The 15,787-nt window shown below is 34.8% G+C and overlaps 3 protein-coding genes across 8 annotated transcripts; 1 reads left to right on the top strand and 2 right to left on the bottom strand.

The window, feature by feature from the left end:
• Positions 1-831: 831 nt before the first annotated feature.
• On the top strand, positions 832-6,400 carry LOC111005279 (putative serine/threonine-protein kinase At1g54610). Of its 2 annotated transcripts, XM_088121957.1 has the most exons (8): positions 832-1,524; positions 1,970-2,254; positions 2,492-2,809; positions 3,305-3,526; positions 4,337-4,431; positions 4,864-4,963; positions 5,567-5,644; positions 5,709-6,400. In XM_088121957.1, exons 1-8 carry the CDS (start codon positions 1,156-1,158, stop codon positions 6,045-6,047), a joined length of 1,806 nt encoding a protein of 601 aa, XP_087978083.1. In that variant the 5' UTR covers positions 832-1,155; the 3' UTR covers positions 6,048-6,400. The 2 variants fall into 2 exon arrangements, with proteins under 2 accessions (XP_087978083.1, XP_022132419.1); XM_022276727.2 differs by lacking the exon at positions 5,567-5,644 and having other exon boundaries at positions 833-1,524.
• Positions 6,401-6,649: 249 nt separating this feature from the next.
• LOC148213362 (uncharacterized) lies at positions 6,650-7,230 on the bottom strand. Its single transcript, XM_088121978.1, has one exon. It carries the CDS (start codon positions 7,156-7,158, stop codon positions 6,910-6,912), a length of 249 nt encoding a protein of 82 aa, XP_087978104.1. The 5' UTR covers positions 7,159-7,230; the 3' UTR covers positions 6,650-6,909.
• Positions 7,231-9,042: 1,812 nt separating this feature from the next.
• EME1B (essential meiotic endonuclease 1B) lies at positions 9,043-14,829 on the bottom strand. 5 transcript variants are annotated; one of them, XM_022276664.2, is made up of 14 exons: positions 14,292-14,827; positions 13,945-14,106; positions 13,740-13,813; positions 13,189-13,365; positions 12,951-13,104; positions 12,757-12,866; positions 12,276-12,448; positions 11,217-11,280; positions 10,991-11,109; positions 10,634-10,723; positions 10,074-10,188; positions 9,830-9,977; positions 9,563-9,727; positions 9,043-9,372 (listed from the first exon to the last, which is right to left on the bottom strand). In XM_022276664.2, the coding sequence occupies exons 1-13, from the start codon at positions 14,569-14,571 to the stop codon at positions 9,711-9,713; spliced, it is 1,683 nt and encodes a 560-aa protein (XP_022132356.1). In that variant the 5' UTR covers positions 14,572-14,827; the 3' UTR covers positions 9,043-9,372; positions 9,563-9,710. The 5 variants fall into 5 exon arrangements, with proteins under 5 accessions (XP_022132356.1, XP_022132355.1, XP_022132358.1 ...); XM_022276663.2 differs by having other exon boundaries at positions 9,563-9,977; positions 14,292-14,825; XM_022276666.2 differs by lacking the exons at positions 9,043-9,372; positions 9,563-9,727 and having other exon boundaries at positions 9,840-9,977; positions 10,070-10,188; positions 14,292-14,829.
• Positions 14,830-15,787: the final 958 nt, after the last annotated feature.

The following is a 15,787-nucleotide window of genomic DNA, read 5'->3' as shown; positions in this document are numbered from 1 at the left end:
AAAAGATGAGATAACTTAATCATTGGTATAGACGTAGAAATGGGATCAGATTATAATTAACAAGATGACATGCAAACTTACAAGTTACAAAGTATAATTTAATTAAATAACTAATAATTAATATAAGATATTAAGTAGATAAGAGTTTATCTTCCAAAAATGAAAGTTGATAAGAGTTTACTTTTAAAAAATGGTTTATAGAACTTTACGCAATAAAGTTGTTAAAAATAGCAAATAATTAATCAGCATTAGTGTATCTATGATGATAGGGTAAAATCTTTTCATCTCTATCAATTGAGTACATGCATGGTGTAAGTATGGAAGATTTCATCTTTACCATTGTTGAACTTGAAAAAGGAAAAAAAAAGAACTTATCATATTTACTTTTTAAATAAATAAAACTGAAATTGAACTAATATATTATTTCATTATAGGCTTAAATGAAATTGTCTAACAATGTTTAAAGTGATTCGCATCTTAGTCTTTAAAATTTTAAAATACCTATTTTAATTTCTAAAATTTTGAGTTACTCCTATTCTAATTTTTCAAATCTCTTTTTTAGAATAATTTTCAAATTTGTTTATTTTAGTCCCAACAATAATTACATCTACATTCAACTATTTTAAATAGAAAGGTGATACCCAATATAGAAATATGCACGTATAAAAGCTCATAGAGACTGGTTAGAGTAGATATTTGATGAATATATATTAATTAATTACCAAAATGTATGTTATTATTATTCTTATTATTTTTAAAACTGAACTAATGATTTTTTTTTTTTTTTTTGAAAAAGAGATTTAAACCTAAACTTCAATAATAAAATTTTGAAAAATCTGCGAGGATTGGAATGTTTCCAATTATCCCTTACGTTTCACCCGCCAAAATTGGGCGATTAATTTTTCTGCTTCGGACATCTCAATAACTCCAACTCAATCCGGCCAAATTATTCGATCATCTTCCCCTTCGGCATCATTCCAAATCCTGCCGGCTTCTGGACGATGGAATCATCACAACTTCTTTTCCAGGTTTCTGTACAGGAATATCCCCATTATACATCCCTCAATGTCGCCATTATTTCATTACTATGCTGCCTAGCTTTCACCGAAACTTTGATTCGCATCAAACGGTGGACGATTTCGCGATTCACGACGGATGGGGTGTGTTCAGTCAAATTCCTTCGAGTACTCGCCAACTACTGGCGCTCGGAAGTTTAATGTGGAACGTCACTACGTCGCCGGAGGGAATCGGAGGAGCTCCGTCGATCGGAATCCGTCCGGTAAGGTAGGGAGAACCTCGGGTGTTGTGAATGATGGCGGAGTTAGAAAAGTCGTTTTTGTCGAAAAGAAGATGGAGAAGAGTGGTGATATTGGTAATGTTTCGAGGAGGATGAATGTGCCTGAGATTGTCGGAGGAGAAGAGCTTGTGGATGGTTGGCCGAAGTGGCTGGTTGAAAATATTTCTAGAGAAGCTTTGGCAGGTTTGGTTCCCAAAAGTGCCGATTCCTATGACAAATTGGCTAAGGTCATTGTTCGTTTCACTTTATTTCTCTTTGCTCGTGCTTGATTCCTATGATTTAATGTTGCAGAGTGCGTAATCTTATGACATATTGCCATTTAAGTTTCTTTTCCATTACGTCGAATGTTTTAGAGTTCGAAGGTGAGAAGTATGAAACTCTGCAACAGGAAAAAATTGTTTCTCTTTATTCGTCAATCATTTTAATTGTTTCCTTTTTTCATCCAATTCCCCCACGGCCCACCCCTTACCTAGAAAAGGAATGGTTTGTTTCATTAGTTCTCTTCAGCCCACTTTTCGTCTAAATAAGCTCTCTGTTGCCTGCCAATAGTTCTGACTGGTAAATTTGAAAATATATGAAATAATACAATAGCACAAACCACCTCTGACCAAGAGAAAAATCCCGGATGGTAAGGAAAGAGCTATAAATTCGTTTGATGTTTGGGGTTTGCAGGTAGGTCGGGGGACATACAGCAATGTGTATAAAGCTCGAGACAGGGACACAGGAAAGATTGTTGCTTTGAAAAAAGTTCGATTTGACACATCGGATTCTGATAGTATCAAATTCATGGCAAGGGAAATCACGATGTTGCAGAAGCTGGATCATCCCAATATCATCAAGCTTGAAGGAATAGTCACATCAAGAATGCCTTACAGCCTTTATCTTGTTTTTGATTTTATGCTGTCTGACTTAACTGGAATAATCTCTCGTTTCGGCAAGAAGCTCAATGAAGCTCAGGTATGAATTTATCTATTCCTGGAAGTTCTATAGCAATTGGTCAACAATCATTAACTTTGGCATTCTTTTAGCATTATCATACAATTATATATCGACGTAGGATGGAACTTTTGTGGCTGGGCTCATCAAGATATATAAATATATATATATATATATATATATATATATATATATTGGTAAGAGTTATCATCCTTCTTAGTACTTTGTGAACGTCTTGAAATTGCTATCCTTTTCCAGGTGAAGGCCTATATGCAGCAACTACTATCTGGTCTTCAGCATTGCCATGACAGGGGAATTTTACACCGAGATATTAAACCTTCCAACTTGCTCATTGATAAAAGTGGGACGCTAAAAATTGCAGATTTTGGGCTAGCCAATCATTTCATTCCTAAAAGAAGACGTCCCCTTACAAACCGAGTTGTGACACTCTGGTATAGAGCTCCAGAATTGCTGTTAGGTTCTACAGATTATGGAGTTGGTATTGATCTGTGGAGTGCAGGTTGTCTTCTAGCCGAGATGTTTATTGGAAAGCCAATTTTGCCTGGGAGGACAGAGGTAGAGACTTTCTAAACACAACCTGTGGAACTTAGGTGTTTAGGTACTGAACACCTTTAAGAGAATTTTACTTTTTCTTGTTATTCTCTCTCTACGTTCATTTGTAGCAATTATTTTCTTCTTTCAATATCTACTTTTGTAAATGTAGATTTCTTTTGTACTATAGGAAATCCCAGAAGAATTTCATTTCCCCTTTCTTCCTGTCAAGAAAGATTTAGGGGCTAACTTGAATCCCTATCCCCTTTTGGACATGAATTACTTGTCATCTAAATTTGAATTTTATGTGTGTGATGCCACTTTCTGTTGCGATGCCTTCATTCACATCTGCAAAACCCTCAGAGTGCAATATGAAGAAATATCATAATGGTTCATAGATCTGTACTACACTACTCTCATTCAGTTAATATATTTTAGATAGGTTTCTTTCTCACAAGGATTTTCATCTATTATATTTACTGGAAATCGATTGATATATCAAGCTTCATTCCTATTCAGGTCGAACAACTTCATAGAATCTTTAAGCTTTGTGGTTCACCAGCCAAGGATTACTGGGAAAAAATGAAGTTACCTGCAAGCTTCTGTCCACCACAAAATTATCAACCTGGTTTCCCAGAGGCTTTCTCAGGATTTTCTACACCTTCATTTCGCTTCTTAACTACACTTCTCTCGTTAGACCCAGCACGTCGTGGTACTGCATCGTCTGCTCTTCAAAGTGAAGTAAGTATAAACTTCAAATCCCTTGTAATATGTGGTAAATATTTGTTTAGCTAGTTTAATAGAAACAATATTTGTTTAGCTAGTTTAATTGAAACGAAAGAGTTATATGCTTTTACTTCAAACTTGTTGCTTTGAGGTTTCACTAATATCAAGATGGACTTAACTTATGATGATATTTTAAAATCCCATAGTTTAGTAAGGTTGAGTGGATTTGTCAAACACAGTATAGTAAGGTTGAGTGGAGAAAACAAGGTGTCTTTTACCAATAACATCCATCAATCAAATGTTGTAATCATACAGCAAAAAAGAAACCAAATCAAACTTCATGTCGTAATTCCACCGTCAAACTCTTTTCTGGGCCAATCTGCCAAAGAATCTTATTAATTTTGCACTGGGAAGCTTTTAACCTTGATAGTAACGTAAATGTACGTTTATGGATTAATGAAAGGGCAACAACAGAAAAGTATTACCCTAGGTCACCTTAATTCAAGGACTTCAAGACTTATTTATTTATTTTTTTTGGAGGTGGATATTTTATTGATGATATGAGATATAAAAGATCTCCATGAACTGAATTACAGAAAGACCTAGTTTGACATGAGATCTTTTAAGACGATAATTTGTGAAAGGGGAGTAAAAGATACACCGTCCAAAAGCTAAAACCAGTACGCAAGGGCATCAAAACTTCATATTTCCTGGAAATTTATAGTAAGACATAAGTAGAAAGTTTGTTAACCCTTCCATTTCTTTCCTGTAATACATGATAAAATGCTCTTATATGTTATTCTAACGGCTATCTTTTGCTTTCAGTTCTTCAGTTCATATCCAGTGGCATGTCAACTCTCAGATCTACCAGTGATTTACCACATCGAGGATGAGCCAGCTAAAAACAGAAATAGGAAGAAGTACGCTTCTTGGTTCTGAAAGTGATATCCCTTTATTATGTGATCAACCTATTATTTTTATCAACCTCATTTCAATTTTTAGTTGGTCAGCTGTATAGTTGACAGGGAGCGACACATTCATATACCATTCATTTAAATTCTGTCTCGTTGCTTGTGTCTTCCCAAAAGTTCCTTGAGCAGTATATTTGCATATTTTCCATGGCCCTATTTACTTAAAAGGTGGAACTGAAACTGCATGATGTGTTAAGACGTAAATATTATCTTCTTGAATGGAGGCATGGCAGAAATGAAGTTCTGCATCCCGTTTTTTTAGGATAATAAAGAATAGCATTTAACTTTTCTGTACTCTCTTAACACACTGGTTAGTATATAATTCAGAGCAGTAGAAACTCATTACTAATGTGTTAGAACTTGTATCTCTCCATATTCTAGGCACAAGAGCTCAAGAAGGATGCACTCATCTCAGACACGTCTTGAATCTCAGCAAGTAGCTAACGCAATCAAAACTAGAGACTCCGAATCTTTGAAAGAGGTAGTGTTCTACATTTTATTTTACTTTAAAAAAAAAAACATCACTAAGAAGTAAGATCGATTGCTTTGAAGATTTATTTTTAAATCTCTGCTTGAATAACCAGTCATTTTCATTCTGACGGATTATTTACTATAACATAAATTTGGATATTACCCACTATATATATATATATTTTAATTTATGAATAAGAACTGGATGAATGGAAGTAGATGTAAAATATTCAATTGTACCCGCTAAACAGATGATCTATCATATAAAAGGTCATTGTTTTAATTGAACTGAAATATTGCTTTAGATTGATAGACACCCTAGCCATTATATTCACATTAAAATATTATTGTTAGTTTATGGTAAATTATGTTCCGGATTGAGATTAAGAAAATAGTTCTGGAATCTTCCTGCAAGATTTTCGTCACTTGATGATTCATAGAATTTACAAAAGTTGCTTCATGATTTTCGGATTGAGGTCTTGATTTCCTAATTCTATTTTTATTTTTATTTTTTAATTTGCTTCAACTCAGTTGCTCTTTTCAAATAAACACTTGATTTAAATGATTCCTTGACTTCTAAAAACTTGCTAATGTTCACCTGACCATCTGGTAGGAAGCTACCTTCTCATTGTTGGCTAAGCTCTTAACAAACAAAGTGGATCATTTGAAGATATTCATTCTTTTTGAATTGGTACGTCTACTGATACCTATGTTGGATCTTAAAGAGAAAAAACCGACTCTTTTGACATTTTCAGGAGAATAGTTCACATCCAAGCACTTATAGCCGTGGGACGGGGAGCACGTCAAGCAGCGTTTCCTCAAGTTTTAAATTTAAGCACGTAAAGAACATGGAGATGTCCCTTTCTCCAAATCTTGAATCACATGGGAAAAGATCCCCTAAAACCGAGGGTCATCCTAATGCCGTTAAGAACATAAAAAACCCAAACCTCTTGCAGGCTTCTACCCTCTTGCAGGCCTCCATCACAGACATCATCAACCCCAAAGAAGGCAGTGCACTTGCTTACTATCAAAGGTCACTTTCTACCCTGGATCTTCGCAGCCTTTATCTTGATAAGCAATCAATGCACCATTAGACAGATAAAGAATAGTAGTCTATTGAATACCAAACGCAGCCTTTATTTCATGCTCATTTGCATACTAAACTGTCTTCTTTCCCTTCTTTGGGAGAGATTGGGGATGTGGGTGGGAGGTGTCCTCAAGTTACTCGTTTAATTTGTTACTTATTAGCCAAAATCATAATATTCAGTTTTTTACCCCAAAAGTCATTGGGTATATGTTAATTTATTTTACTGTTCGACTGTTCAGACATTCTGAAATGGTGCCTTCATTTATTTATTTAAACTCCTGCCATCCTGCTGTAAGATGGAGGACGAACGCTGATTTGGATTCCTTTAGAGAAAAAAAATGCAATTGTTTCTTTTATTTATGTTTGGCTTCCGATGAAGTTTTTGAAATTGTGTGAAGACTTGCATCTATATCAGATGTCAGTACTTAATAGTGTAGGACGATACAAATTTGAACTTCTGTTAGGGTTCTGGAGCTGCGGAAGACTGGAAGCAATCTATTTTTCTGGTCTCTGAAGCAAACCATCACCTGAAGTATAATGACATTTTATTTATTTCCCTTAGCTTATGATCTTATCCCAAGCTTGCTCATCCATGCCAGGCAAAACATATACCATAAGATATTGTTTTATTAACCTTTACAGTATTACTACTGACTGTTAAGTTGTATAGTGAATTATGCTTGGGGATCATTGTGAAGATAGTCAAAGTCATAGAGTTGATGATATTACATGCATGTGATTTAGAAGTACACATATCCTTGTAGTTTCAATGAACTTGAAACGTTCCTCTTCATTGAATATGACTATGAGGAGATGAACAAGATGAGCACAGAACACAAAAATGGTTTACAGAAAGAAAAGTTTCCAATTCAGTCATCATAAAAGCTGTGGGAAAACTTGTTCTTGATCCACTTGAAGCTGTTCCTCAAGGATTTCTTCAGCTTACCTTCCATTGAATACCTATTGTAAGTGGCTACTCTTTGCCTCCTCTTGAGCTCTGGATTGTCCCCATCTTCCTTGTTGATTGTGCCATTGAAGCTGTATGATTTGGGTCTGTCCTCAAATCCAAACCTCACATTTGAGTAAGACCCACAGAATGATTTGCTTCTGTCCATCATTAGAAACTTTGGATATGTTTCATAACTATGTCCTCTCTCCTATAAATATATGCTACTAGAGTAGCCTTTCTATGCAATAAATCCTTTTTTCTTTTTTTTTTTCTTTTTTGAAAAAACCTATGCATATAAATCATATCGAAGGGTAAAATAGGAACTGTACTTGTGTCATATATATATATATATATATATATATATATATAATATAATATAATATAAGTAGATATCCTTCACTTTGTTTTAGATTATAATTTTAAATTATAGTATTTTACCACTCGAAACGATGAAATTAATGGACTTTTTGACTCCTAACAAAAGTATATTTTTACTTGAAAACTTTTTTTCATTGTGTGTGTCTTTTAGACACTTGCTCTCTCATATTCTAGTGACAAAAAGAATTGCTGTACGACTTTTGAGATTTAAAAAAAAGTTCTTTTAATATTTTCAATTGGAGGAATATTAGAAACACCTATCGTCTGGATAGTAATAAATCATTGTTTCTATGTTACATCATCACAAATTATTACAAAAGAGTAATTATTTATGATACAAGCATTGTGGCATTCAATATATTTATAATGCGGTTGGATGTTCAAACAAATAAATCAGCTGGTGATGGTAAGATGGAAAAGAAGGCGAAGAAAACAATGCCTCTTGTTAATCTTTTTGGCTATTAAGTTCCAAAAGTCTAATTATAAAAAAAAAAAAAATTTCATTAGAGGGTTTTTAACAGAAAATATAGCACTGCTCCTAACCAGTACGGGCAAGCTCTTGTTCACGTCTTATGTTCTTTGATGTTACCAATAGTTTTTATCCAATAAAAGCATATAGCATTAAAAAAAGTTGGTTTTACTATTTTATGGGGTAGAATTGTATTTTCTCAATTCTTACATGTAGAGCTCTCTCCCAAGATGCACCAATTAGTATTCATTTAATTTAACCCACAAAACTCTATTGATTTAACCTTATCCCTAAGATTCAAATTCTCCATTCTACCCTCGTCAAATTAAAAGAAAAAAAAAACATGAACTTTGAGAGAGATGAGTTGTAAGTTTAGGTAAGATTTCTGTTGGTGAAGATGGATTCATTCATAACACAAGTGGTGATAGTGGCAGTATGGATTAGTGGGTGTTTTAGTGTGGTGGAGGGCTTTGAATTATTGGAGTAGGGAATGATAGTGAATTGGATTAAAGGTATGGCCATGGCCAACTATAATTTAATGCTGTTGGGAATATACAAATTACAAACCCTACAAAGTGAGAATTCCACTATGCTTCAGATGATGTCATCCTTTTGTTCAGGATTAAATTTAAGACCTGATTTCGACTTTTCCCTACCACTTTGGGAGAGATTTGGATGAGACTACCACAAAATTGGAATATTAGTAGTTGAGAGAAAAGTAATATTACCAAATTATTGTCATTACTGACATCATCATTGTGCCTTTTTCTCCTTTTCGAAATCTAATGTCTTTAAATGCTCCCCACATCAATTTATTCGAAAATTATACTAAATGGCTGAAACAAACGTGACATTTGATTGGTCTCGTAATTGTATAAATTTACCATTTATGTTATTTTTGTAAAATTTTAGACTTAATGCAATACATATTCCCTCAAATTGATAGATAGGGAGATTGATTTCTATGATTGAAAATTTTGGGCATTGTTGCATATTTGTGGGCTATTTTGAGTCCTACCTAGTGGTTGAAAACTTTACAACAAGATCACTCGAACCTTTATCATTTACTCGTTAGAGAGACTTTAGCAAGCGAAAGATATCATTTTCGCACTTTTATCAAGTGTTTGATTTTTGTAACAACGTCAACCTATGAAGAGGTCAAAATTCAAGTAAAATTCTTGAAAAGATGAAACAAGAAATGCACAATTGCAAAAGAATATGCCATGTCTTCTCAATAAAGAATACTGTAGATTCATCTAACTAACTACAAACTTCTCAGGGTTCACCATCAATGTATCTTTCAATATCAAAACCATGCATAGCAACCAAGACTTGTTTCTTGATCTCTGACTCATACAACAAAGTAGCAGTTAGCTTTTGAAGTTCTGATACCAGATCGAGATATGTTCGCCTTACGAAGTCTATATAGATGATCAATTCACTTCAACTACTGGAACACTATTAATACAATAACCAACCATAATTGGCAACTGAAATATTGAACAATATTAACAGTGTCTCTGACAGAGCCTCCAACTGCAAATTGATGCAAAAAAGAGCAGAAGTCAATATGGTTGGACACTAAAGAATGGATAGAATTCAGTAGAAATTCTGAGCAGCACAAGGGAAGTGCTGGCTTCCCTCTAGTTGAAATTGCTCTACTAGAAAGCAAGAAAAACCAATTATACACAAGAACCAAGAAGCTCTTTTTTGTACAATTGTTTACCTTGTTCATGAGATCATCCACGGTTCCTTCATCCAAGAAATTGTTACTGGAGAACAGCAATTTCTTTACTTACCCTTTGCTCCACGAGTTGCTAGGCAGTAGCCTCGCAGACCTCCAAGGGACATTTGTAAGAGAGAAATGAGACACTCTAGTCCTTCAAACTGTCTGTGATAGTGAACTCGCAATAAGCTATTGCATTAAATTAGTGGAGTCGATAATTAGATAGGATAATTAATCAAGACAATTAGGATCTGAAGAAGTCAGCACCCTCCTCAACGTCATCAGTTTTCATGCTTCCGCTTTGAGCCATAAGTATCCTGTACACTCTCTTTGAACAAATCTCTCCTAATCTTCGGTCATCGCCAAGTAGACCTTCTATCGTCAAGTCTTTCAGCAGAAATTCCTTTTCATGCACCTGTTAATATATGAGTGGACCGAGAAGAAATGTTATCTACCATGACTAACTAGGTTATGCAATCAAGGATATGGTGAATGATTTGTTCATACTCACAGATTTGCATGGGTCCATGTACACACTCAAAAGAGATTTCATAGTCGGATATTTCTTCCATATTGCTACGGCAAAGCGTGGCTGTACCTTTGGAATTGCTACCAAGGCTTTTAACCTGATTACAATAAGCGGGTCCATTTATATTGGTATGTTATCCCAACCAAGCTAATTAAAAAAGTTGGGATTGCAAGGAAAGAAGACAAATGAAATAGACAAAAAAGTTTTACTCCAGAAACAATATTACATGATTTTATAACTAGAAGCATTAAAAAAGGTACAGGACAAGCGTAATTAAGCACAAATGACATAGAAAGAAATACCTTCGATTTTTAAATGATTTAGAGTAATGTTCAAGATAAAAAAGACCGGTGCAGAGATCAAGTGCATGACAACTACTCTGCTTAGCTTTTAACCCAGAAGTTTGGTGACAGCTACAAGAGTTGTTCTTGGACAGTAACTCAATTACAGTCATAAGTTCAATAAGATATAGCAAGCAAATGCAGAAAGTTAAGACACCAAATGTTGGTTAGATTTGATAGTAAAAGAGGAGAAAAGCTCACCACAAGCTTTTCTTTATCACATTCCTGTCAATACAATCCTTGGGTATAATGGATCCATTAGCATTGACAGATAGACGTGTTGGTTTTTTCCTGCATTTTTCAAGACGAGCAAAGGTAAATAGATAATACTTATAAAGGATTAAGATATGTGTATAAGTGTCATGATTTAGAATTCTTTTCATACAATGTCTAGTCTATGGGATTGATGAACAGTGTATAAGAGTATCCTTACTAAACCTAACTGCAGAAAACTAATTTATGCTTTCCCTTTGCCTTTGAAGCCAAGTAAACAGAAAACTAACTTTTCACACTTCAATCAATTATACTAGACTGAAATCTGAGGACAGTATTAAGCACCTGAATTGGCAGGATGCCAGACTGCATGTCAAACCAACAATGTGGTCAGCTACCTCGGCTTCATCCACACACAGCCTAGAATGCACTTTGACAAAGTGAGTACTTAATTTTGCCAATTCCTGGATGAAACGTGTGAGAGTTTATACTGCAACATTCTACTATAAAACTTGGATTGGGAAAAAAAGATAAATGTATTTTCAAAATTCATTCATGGTCATTATTCAACCTCCTCAACAGGTGGACGTATCCAAACGTTGCTGCTTGTCGAGTTATTGTACTTCCCCTGTTCCCTAGAAAGTCCAAAAATTACATTTTCAGAATCTTGTGCTTGCAATTTCAAATTATTAAAAGATAATTAATGATCAATGAAGAAAAAGAGGGCAAGATTCTTTTTTTTTTTTAATAACTCAGAATTGAAGCTATTTAGCTTTACTTCCCTATAACTGGGGCACTCACGCCTGCCTCAGGACCCGGACCTAGTAGACATTAAGACTTTTTAGTATTAAGCTCACTCGAAGGTTCAAACATGGGACCTCTTGGTAGGTGTTACCAAGAGACCTATGTCCTTGCCAACGGGGCCACCTTTGGGGCCTAAGAGGGCAAGATTCTGAAATCAGCATGTAATCCTTATTTTTTAATATAGGACAGGATTCCAAAATTACAAAAAGGTTGTAATCTTATCCTGCACCATTGTATTGCAAGCTCGCAAGCTTTTCATTACACTAAGAATCACGGTGAGTGAATATCCTTATTTAGAAAGAAGCTGGTGCACAATAGAATGCGAGATAAGAAGTGAATTCAAATATGCAAATGCTTGAGTAAATGATGACAAAACTAACTAACAAAAACTTTAGTAAGTGTAATTAAGCAATACAACCAAGGGACATAAGACACTGTTCCATTTGTAATCAACATCATGTCCTACTCCATCTGGTAACCAAAAACAGTATTTCAACCATTATTGATACAAGTTTGAGAAACATTGAAAATTTCAAGAGATGACAAAACTCTTAAAGGTAAAGCAACATTAAAAAAAATAAAATCAGGAGATGACTTATTGTAGGATCATAAACTTGAAACGAGTCAAGGTTGTTTTATTAAGAAACTAATATAACGTCAAACTCTTTCTTCCATCGTACACTCATCCATGCTTTATTTTCAACTAAGTTTTTGTTGAACTGTAATTTCATAATATGGAAGCCCTGACAAATCCTCATAAAAGAAGGGGATAGAAAAATAACAATAATAATGACATATAATTGAATAGAATCGTGCAACCCCTCACCTTTTATTGATATATGCCATTAACCTATTGGTGAGGTAACAGATAGTGTAAGATGGATAATGGCTTTGAACTCTGGCAACGTGATCCCTAAGTGACTCCTTCATCAGAAGCTCACAGAAGTTTTCAGCCTCATACAATAGTAATAAATATGAAATTTCCGGTCCCTTGGACGACTACAAAGAAAAAATTAAAATATTTTTAAAAATAAATAATAGAGATTATGCACAACAAAGTTATGATTGAATACAAATGAAATCTATATAATTATATATCAGGGGATAGAAAATCTAATTTCCATTATGTTTATAAGTTCCAACGAATTACTTTTTACTAAAAGAAAATGGAAAAAAAAACCCCACTGTAACATGTTTTTATTAGGGAGGAAAACCCACTGTAACATGTTGTAGACTTTATCATACTGATGACACTCCATTAAAAAGTATATATATACACACATATATCAGGAGAAAGCACTAATTACCTCTGAAATATGCTCCGGGACGTTCATAGTCCACAAAATAGACCTTTCAATTGGATTAGACTTAATACGGAAAGTAATCCCCTTTTCAGCCAACCTTGTTAGCAGATGACCTAACGTAAGACAAGAAATTCTTTTTTTGGGATGGTGTTGGAATTTAAATAAATAACAAGTGAATAGAAATAAAGATGCCTCACCACCGACTGATCCCAATTCCACTACTTTAGCATCAATTTCTGCGACAATGGACTTCAAAGCAAGTTTCCCATTTTCCCACTTTTGCTTCTCTTTCTGAATTTTCTTCATCTCTGCAGCTTCAGCCTTTTGAGCTGCCTTTTGCAACTTCTCTAGCTACGTTGCAAATTTAAATCAACAAATTAGCTCAAAAGATTTACTAGTTAATCTTTAAATCCATTGCTGACAATCAGAACCTACTTCCTTCATTTTTTTCTTCTCTTCCATTAAGCGAATTTTTTCATCTTTAGTTGCCTTCTTCCTCATCGCTTTATCAATATCTTTGTTCTTCTCAGCATTGGCTTTTCTTCCAGTTGCTTTTATAGTGTTATCACGATGCTCCATTCCAACATTTTCCTTTTCAGAATAATCATGGACCTGATCAAACATCCAACTTAGTCGAACAGAACAACTAATTCTTGATAAAAGCACAAAAAAAGAGATTCAAGAAATATGGTTATTAGGCACTCTTTATTTTCATTTTCATAAAAGCTGCAAGACTCTTGTGGTCATTTATGAGTAACTTAACAATTGACATTTCAAGAGTAATGTTCACCAGTGTCTTATTTTAGATTTAAAGAGCTTCATTAAGTATGTTTCTAATTTTTCAAGTGTGTCCTCGAAAACAATGTCACATTACGAAGCATAAAGAAATAACCATCTCTTTAAATTTAGACGTCATTATTACTTCCTATACATCTTCAATCTCCAAAAGAAAATAGATATTATAATCGTGCTTTTAGAGGATCCACCTGATATATATTATCATCTTGCCAAAAGGTTGAATGCCTAGCGTCCTCAAGAATTTCCTGCCGATCATCATTCCCTGATAAAACGTTTCAATTAATGTTGATGATTTTTAAGAAAGGAGTAGTCCAGAAATTAAACACGCTTCCAGAAAGAATTTCAGCAATCGACAAAGAGAAGGAAAGAAAAACAAGGAAAACATGAACCTACCAAGAGAATGCCTGGATCCTGCCGAGTCATATTTAGAAGTTAATCCTGAGTTATTCACTTCATCACAGTTAGAACCGATCCGATTACTCTGCCCACACCTTTTCTTCTCAGAATCACTTTCACACTCGTTGTCGGACTCCAAGCATATCAATCCACTGATTCCTGAGGGTTCAATTCAAACAAACGGTGCCAATCTATTTCAAACTATTCTTAGCCAGCATCAACAAAGTTGCTAAGATCAAAACTACTGCGCGGGAAAATTATTTAAGCGAAACGTCATGAGAGACGAACGAAACAATAAAAAAACTACAGAATATTAATCAGCTGAGAGAATAAAATCCACTAACCGGAGAGCTTCTGCTCGGAATTCAAATCCCTAGAATGCGCCTTCGTACATTTAACAATAGCAACCTCAGAACTCGGAGGCGGAGAGAGAGGTGTCTCCGGCACGAACGAGGCCGTAGAGGTGCGACCGGGTTTTTGTGGGGTCGGATCATCATCAAGCACAAGAACAGTGGAGTTTATGCTCGGAAAGGCGTCCGGTTGAGTTCGACGTTTCTTGGAGTGGATCGGGAGAGGTGTTGCGAACTGGTCCTCCTCGTCGGAGAGGTCAATTGGCTGGGACATCGGAATGCGGCGGAGCAACTGCGACGGAGGAATTGAAGGTTTATGCGTTCGGTTCCATTTCTCTGGAGGTTAGTTTGTATTCGAAAGAAGCGCGGGACGACTGGACGAGTGAAGCCTCCACGTGAAAAATCGGGAAAATTGATAAAATAAGTCGGATTTTTAAGTTTTTTAATGCCCTTTCCCAAAATACAAATTTTCTGCTCAGACATCACCAAATAACCTCCCATGCCCCTCTTGCTTTTTTTTTTTTGTCTTTTCAGACACCATCTCTCTTCTCTCTCCTTCGCTAATATTTTAGATTTTCCTCCTTATTTCCTCTCTCTGCCATTTCCTCCCCTCTGTTTTGTTATGTTTTTCATTATTTTCTTTTCCTCTTCTCAGCAAAACTTTTTTTTTTTCTCATTCTCCCTAATTTTCTTGGAGTTTCTCTTTTTCATCCTCCCTCTTCCTCTATTATAATTAAAACTACATCGAGAGATTTAAGGAGATTGATGAGAGATTTCGGGAAACAATTTGAATTAATATTGAGATTCCGTTTTTCTCAAAATTAATTTGATTTGATAAACATTAATTCAAAATTAATTTTTAGATACTATCAAAAAAACAATCTCATTAATTCTATCATCCTTCGTCGGTTTTGATGTAGCCGTCGTCAGCGAAGGAACCATGGAGGCTGCTGGTTTTAAGTAAATTGCTTTTTGTGGTCTGTAAAGAAGAAAGAGAATAATAGTAATTAGAAAAAATACAGAAAGATACTACAATTTTCAGTGGAGGGGTAGGGTCATTTGGTGTGAGGGTGATGTCAGCAAATGCCTATGTTTTGAAAAAGGATGATTAAAAAAGGCCTATAGAATGCTTATTTTGTCCATTTTCCCTAAAAAATTCTCGAGGAAAAAAAATGATAATTTTGTTCTTAGTGTAACAAACTATTATCCCTCCTCGTTTTTTTTTTCATGGAAAATTGGATTAAATGGCCCTTTTTCAATGACCAATTATGAAATGTATCAACAGCTCTAAATTTTATATTTTTTAATACGTCACTTTTATATGAAATTACAAATTATCCCTTGATATATCTCATTTTTTTTACTCTTTCCTCTTCCTCTCAACTCTCTCTCTCTTATTCATTCCTCCATTTCTCTGCCGATCCTTTTTCCCCTCCTTGTGATTTGATTTTTTTTCACTATCAGATTTTTCAAGGACGTGGACTCCTCTC

The sequence above is a fragment of the Momordica charantia genome (genome assembly GCF_013281855.1).
Source record: "Momordica charantia cultivar OHB3-1 chromosome 1 unlocalized genomic scaffold, Mcharantia_2.0 BLBB01000001.1, whole genome shotgun sequence".
Classification (NCBI taxonomy): domain Eukaryota; kingdom Viridiplantae; phylum Streptophyta; class Magnoliopsida; order Cucurbitales; family Cucurbitaceae; genus Momordica; species Momordica charantia.
This window is presented reverse-complemented; position numbering and strand designations above follow the sequence as displayed.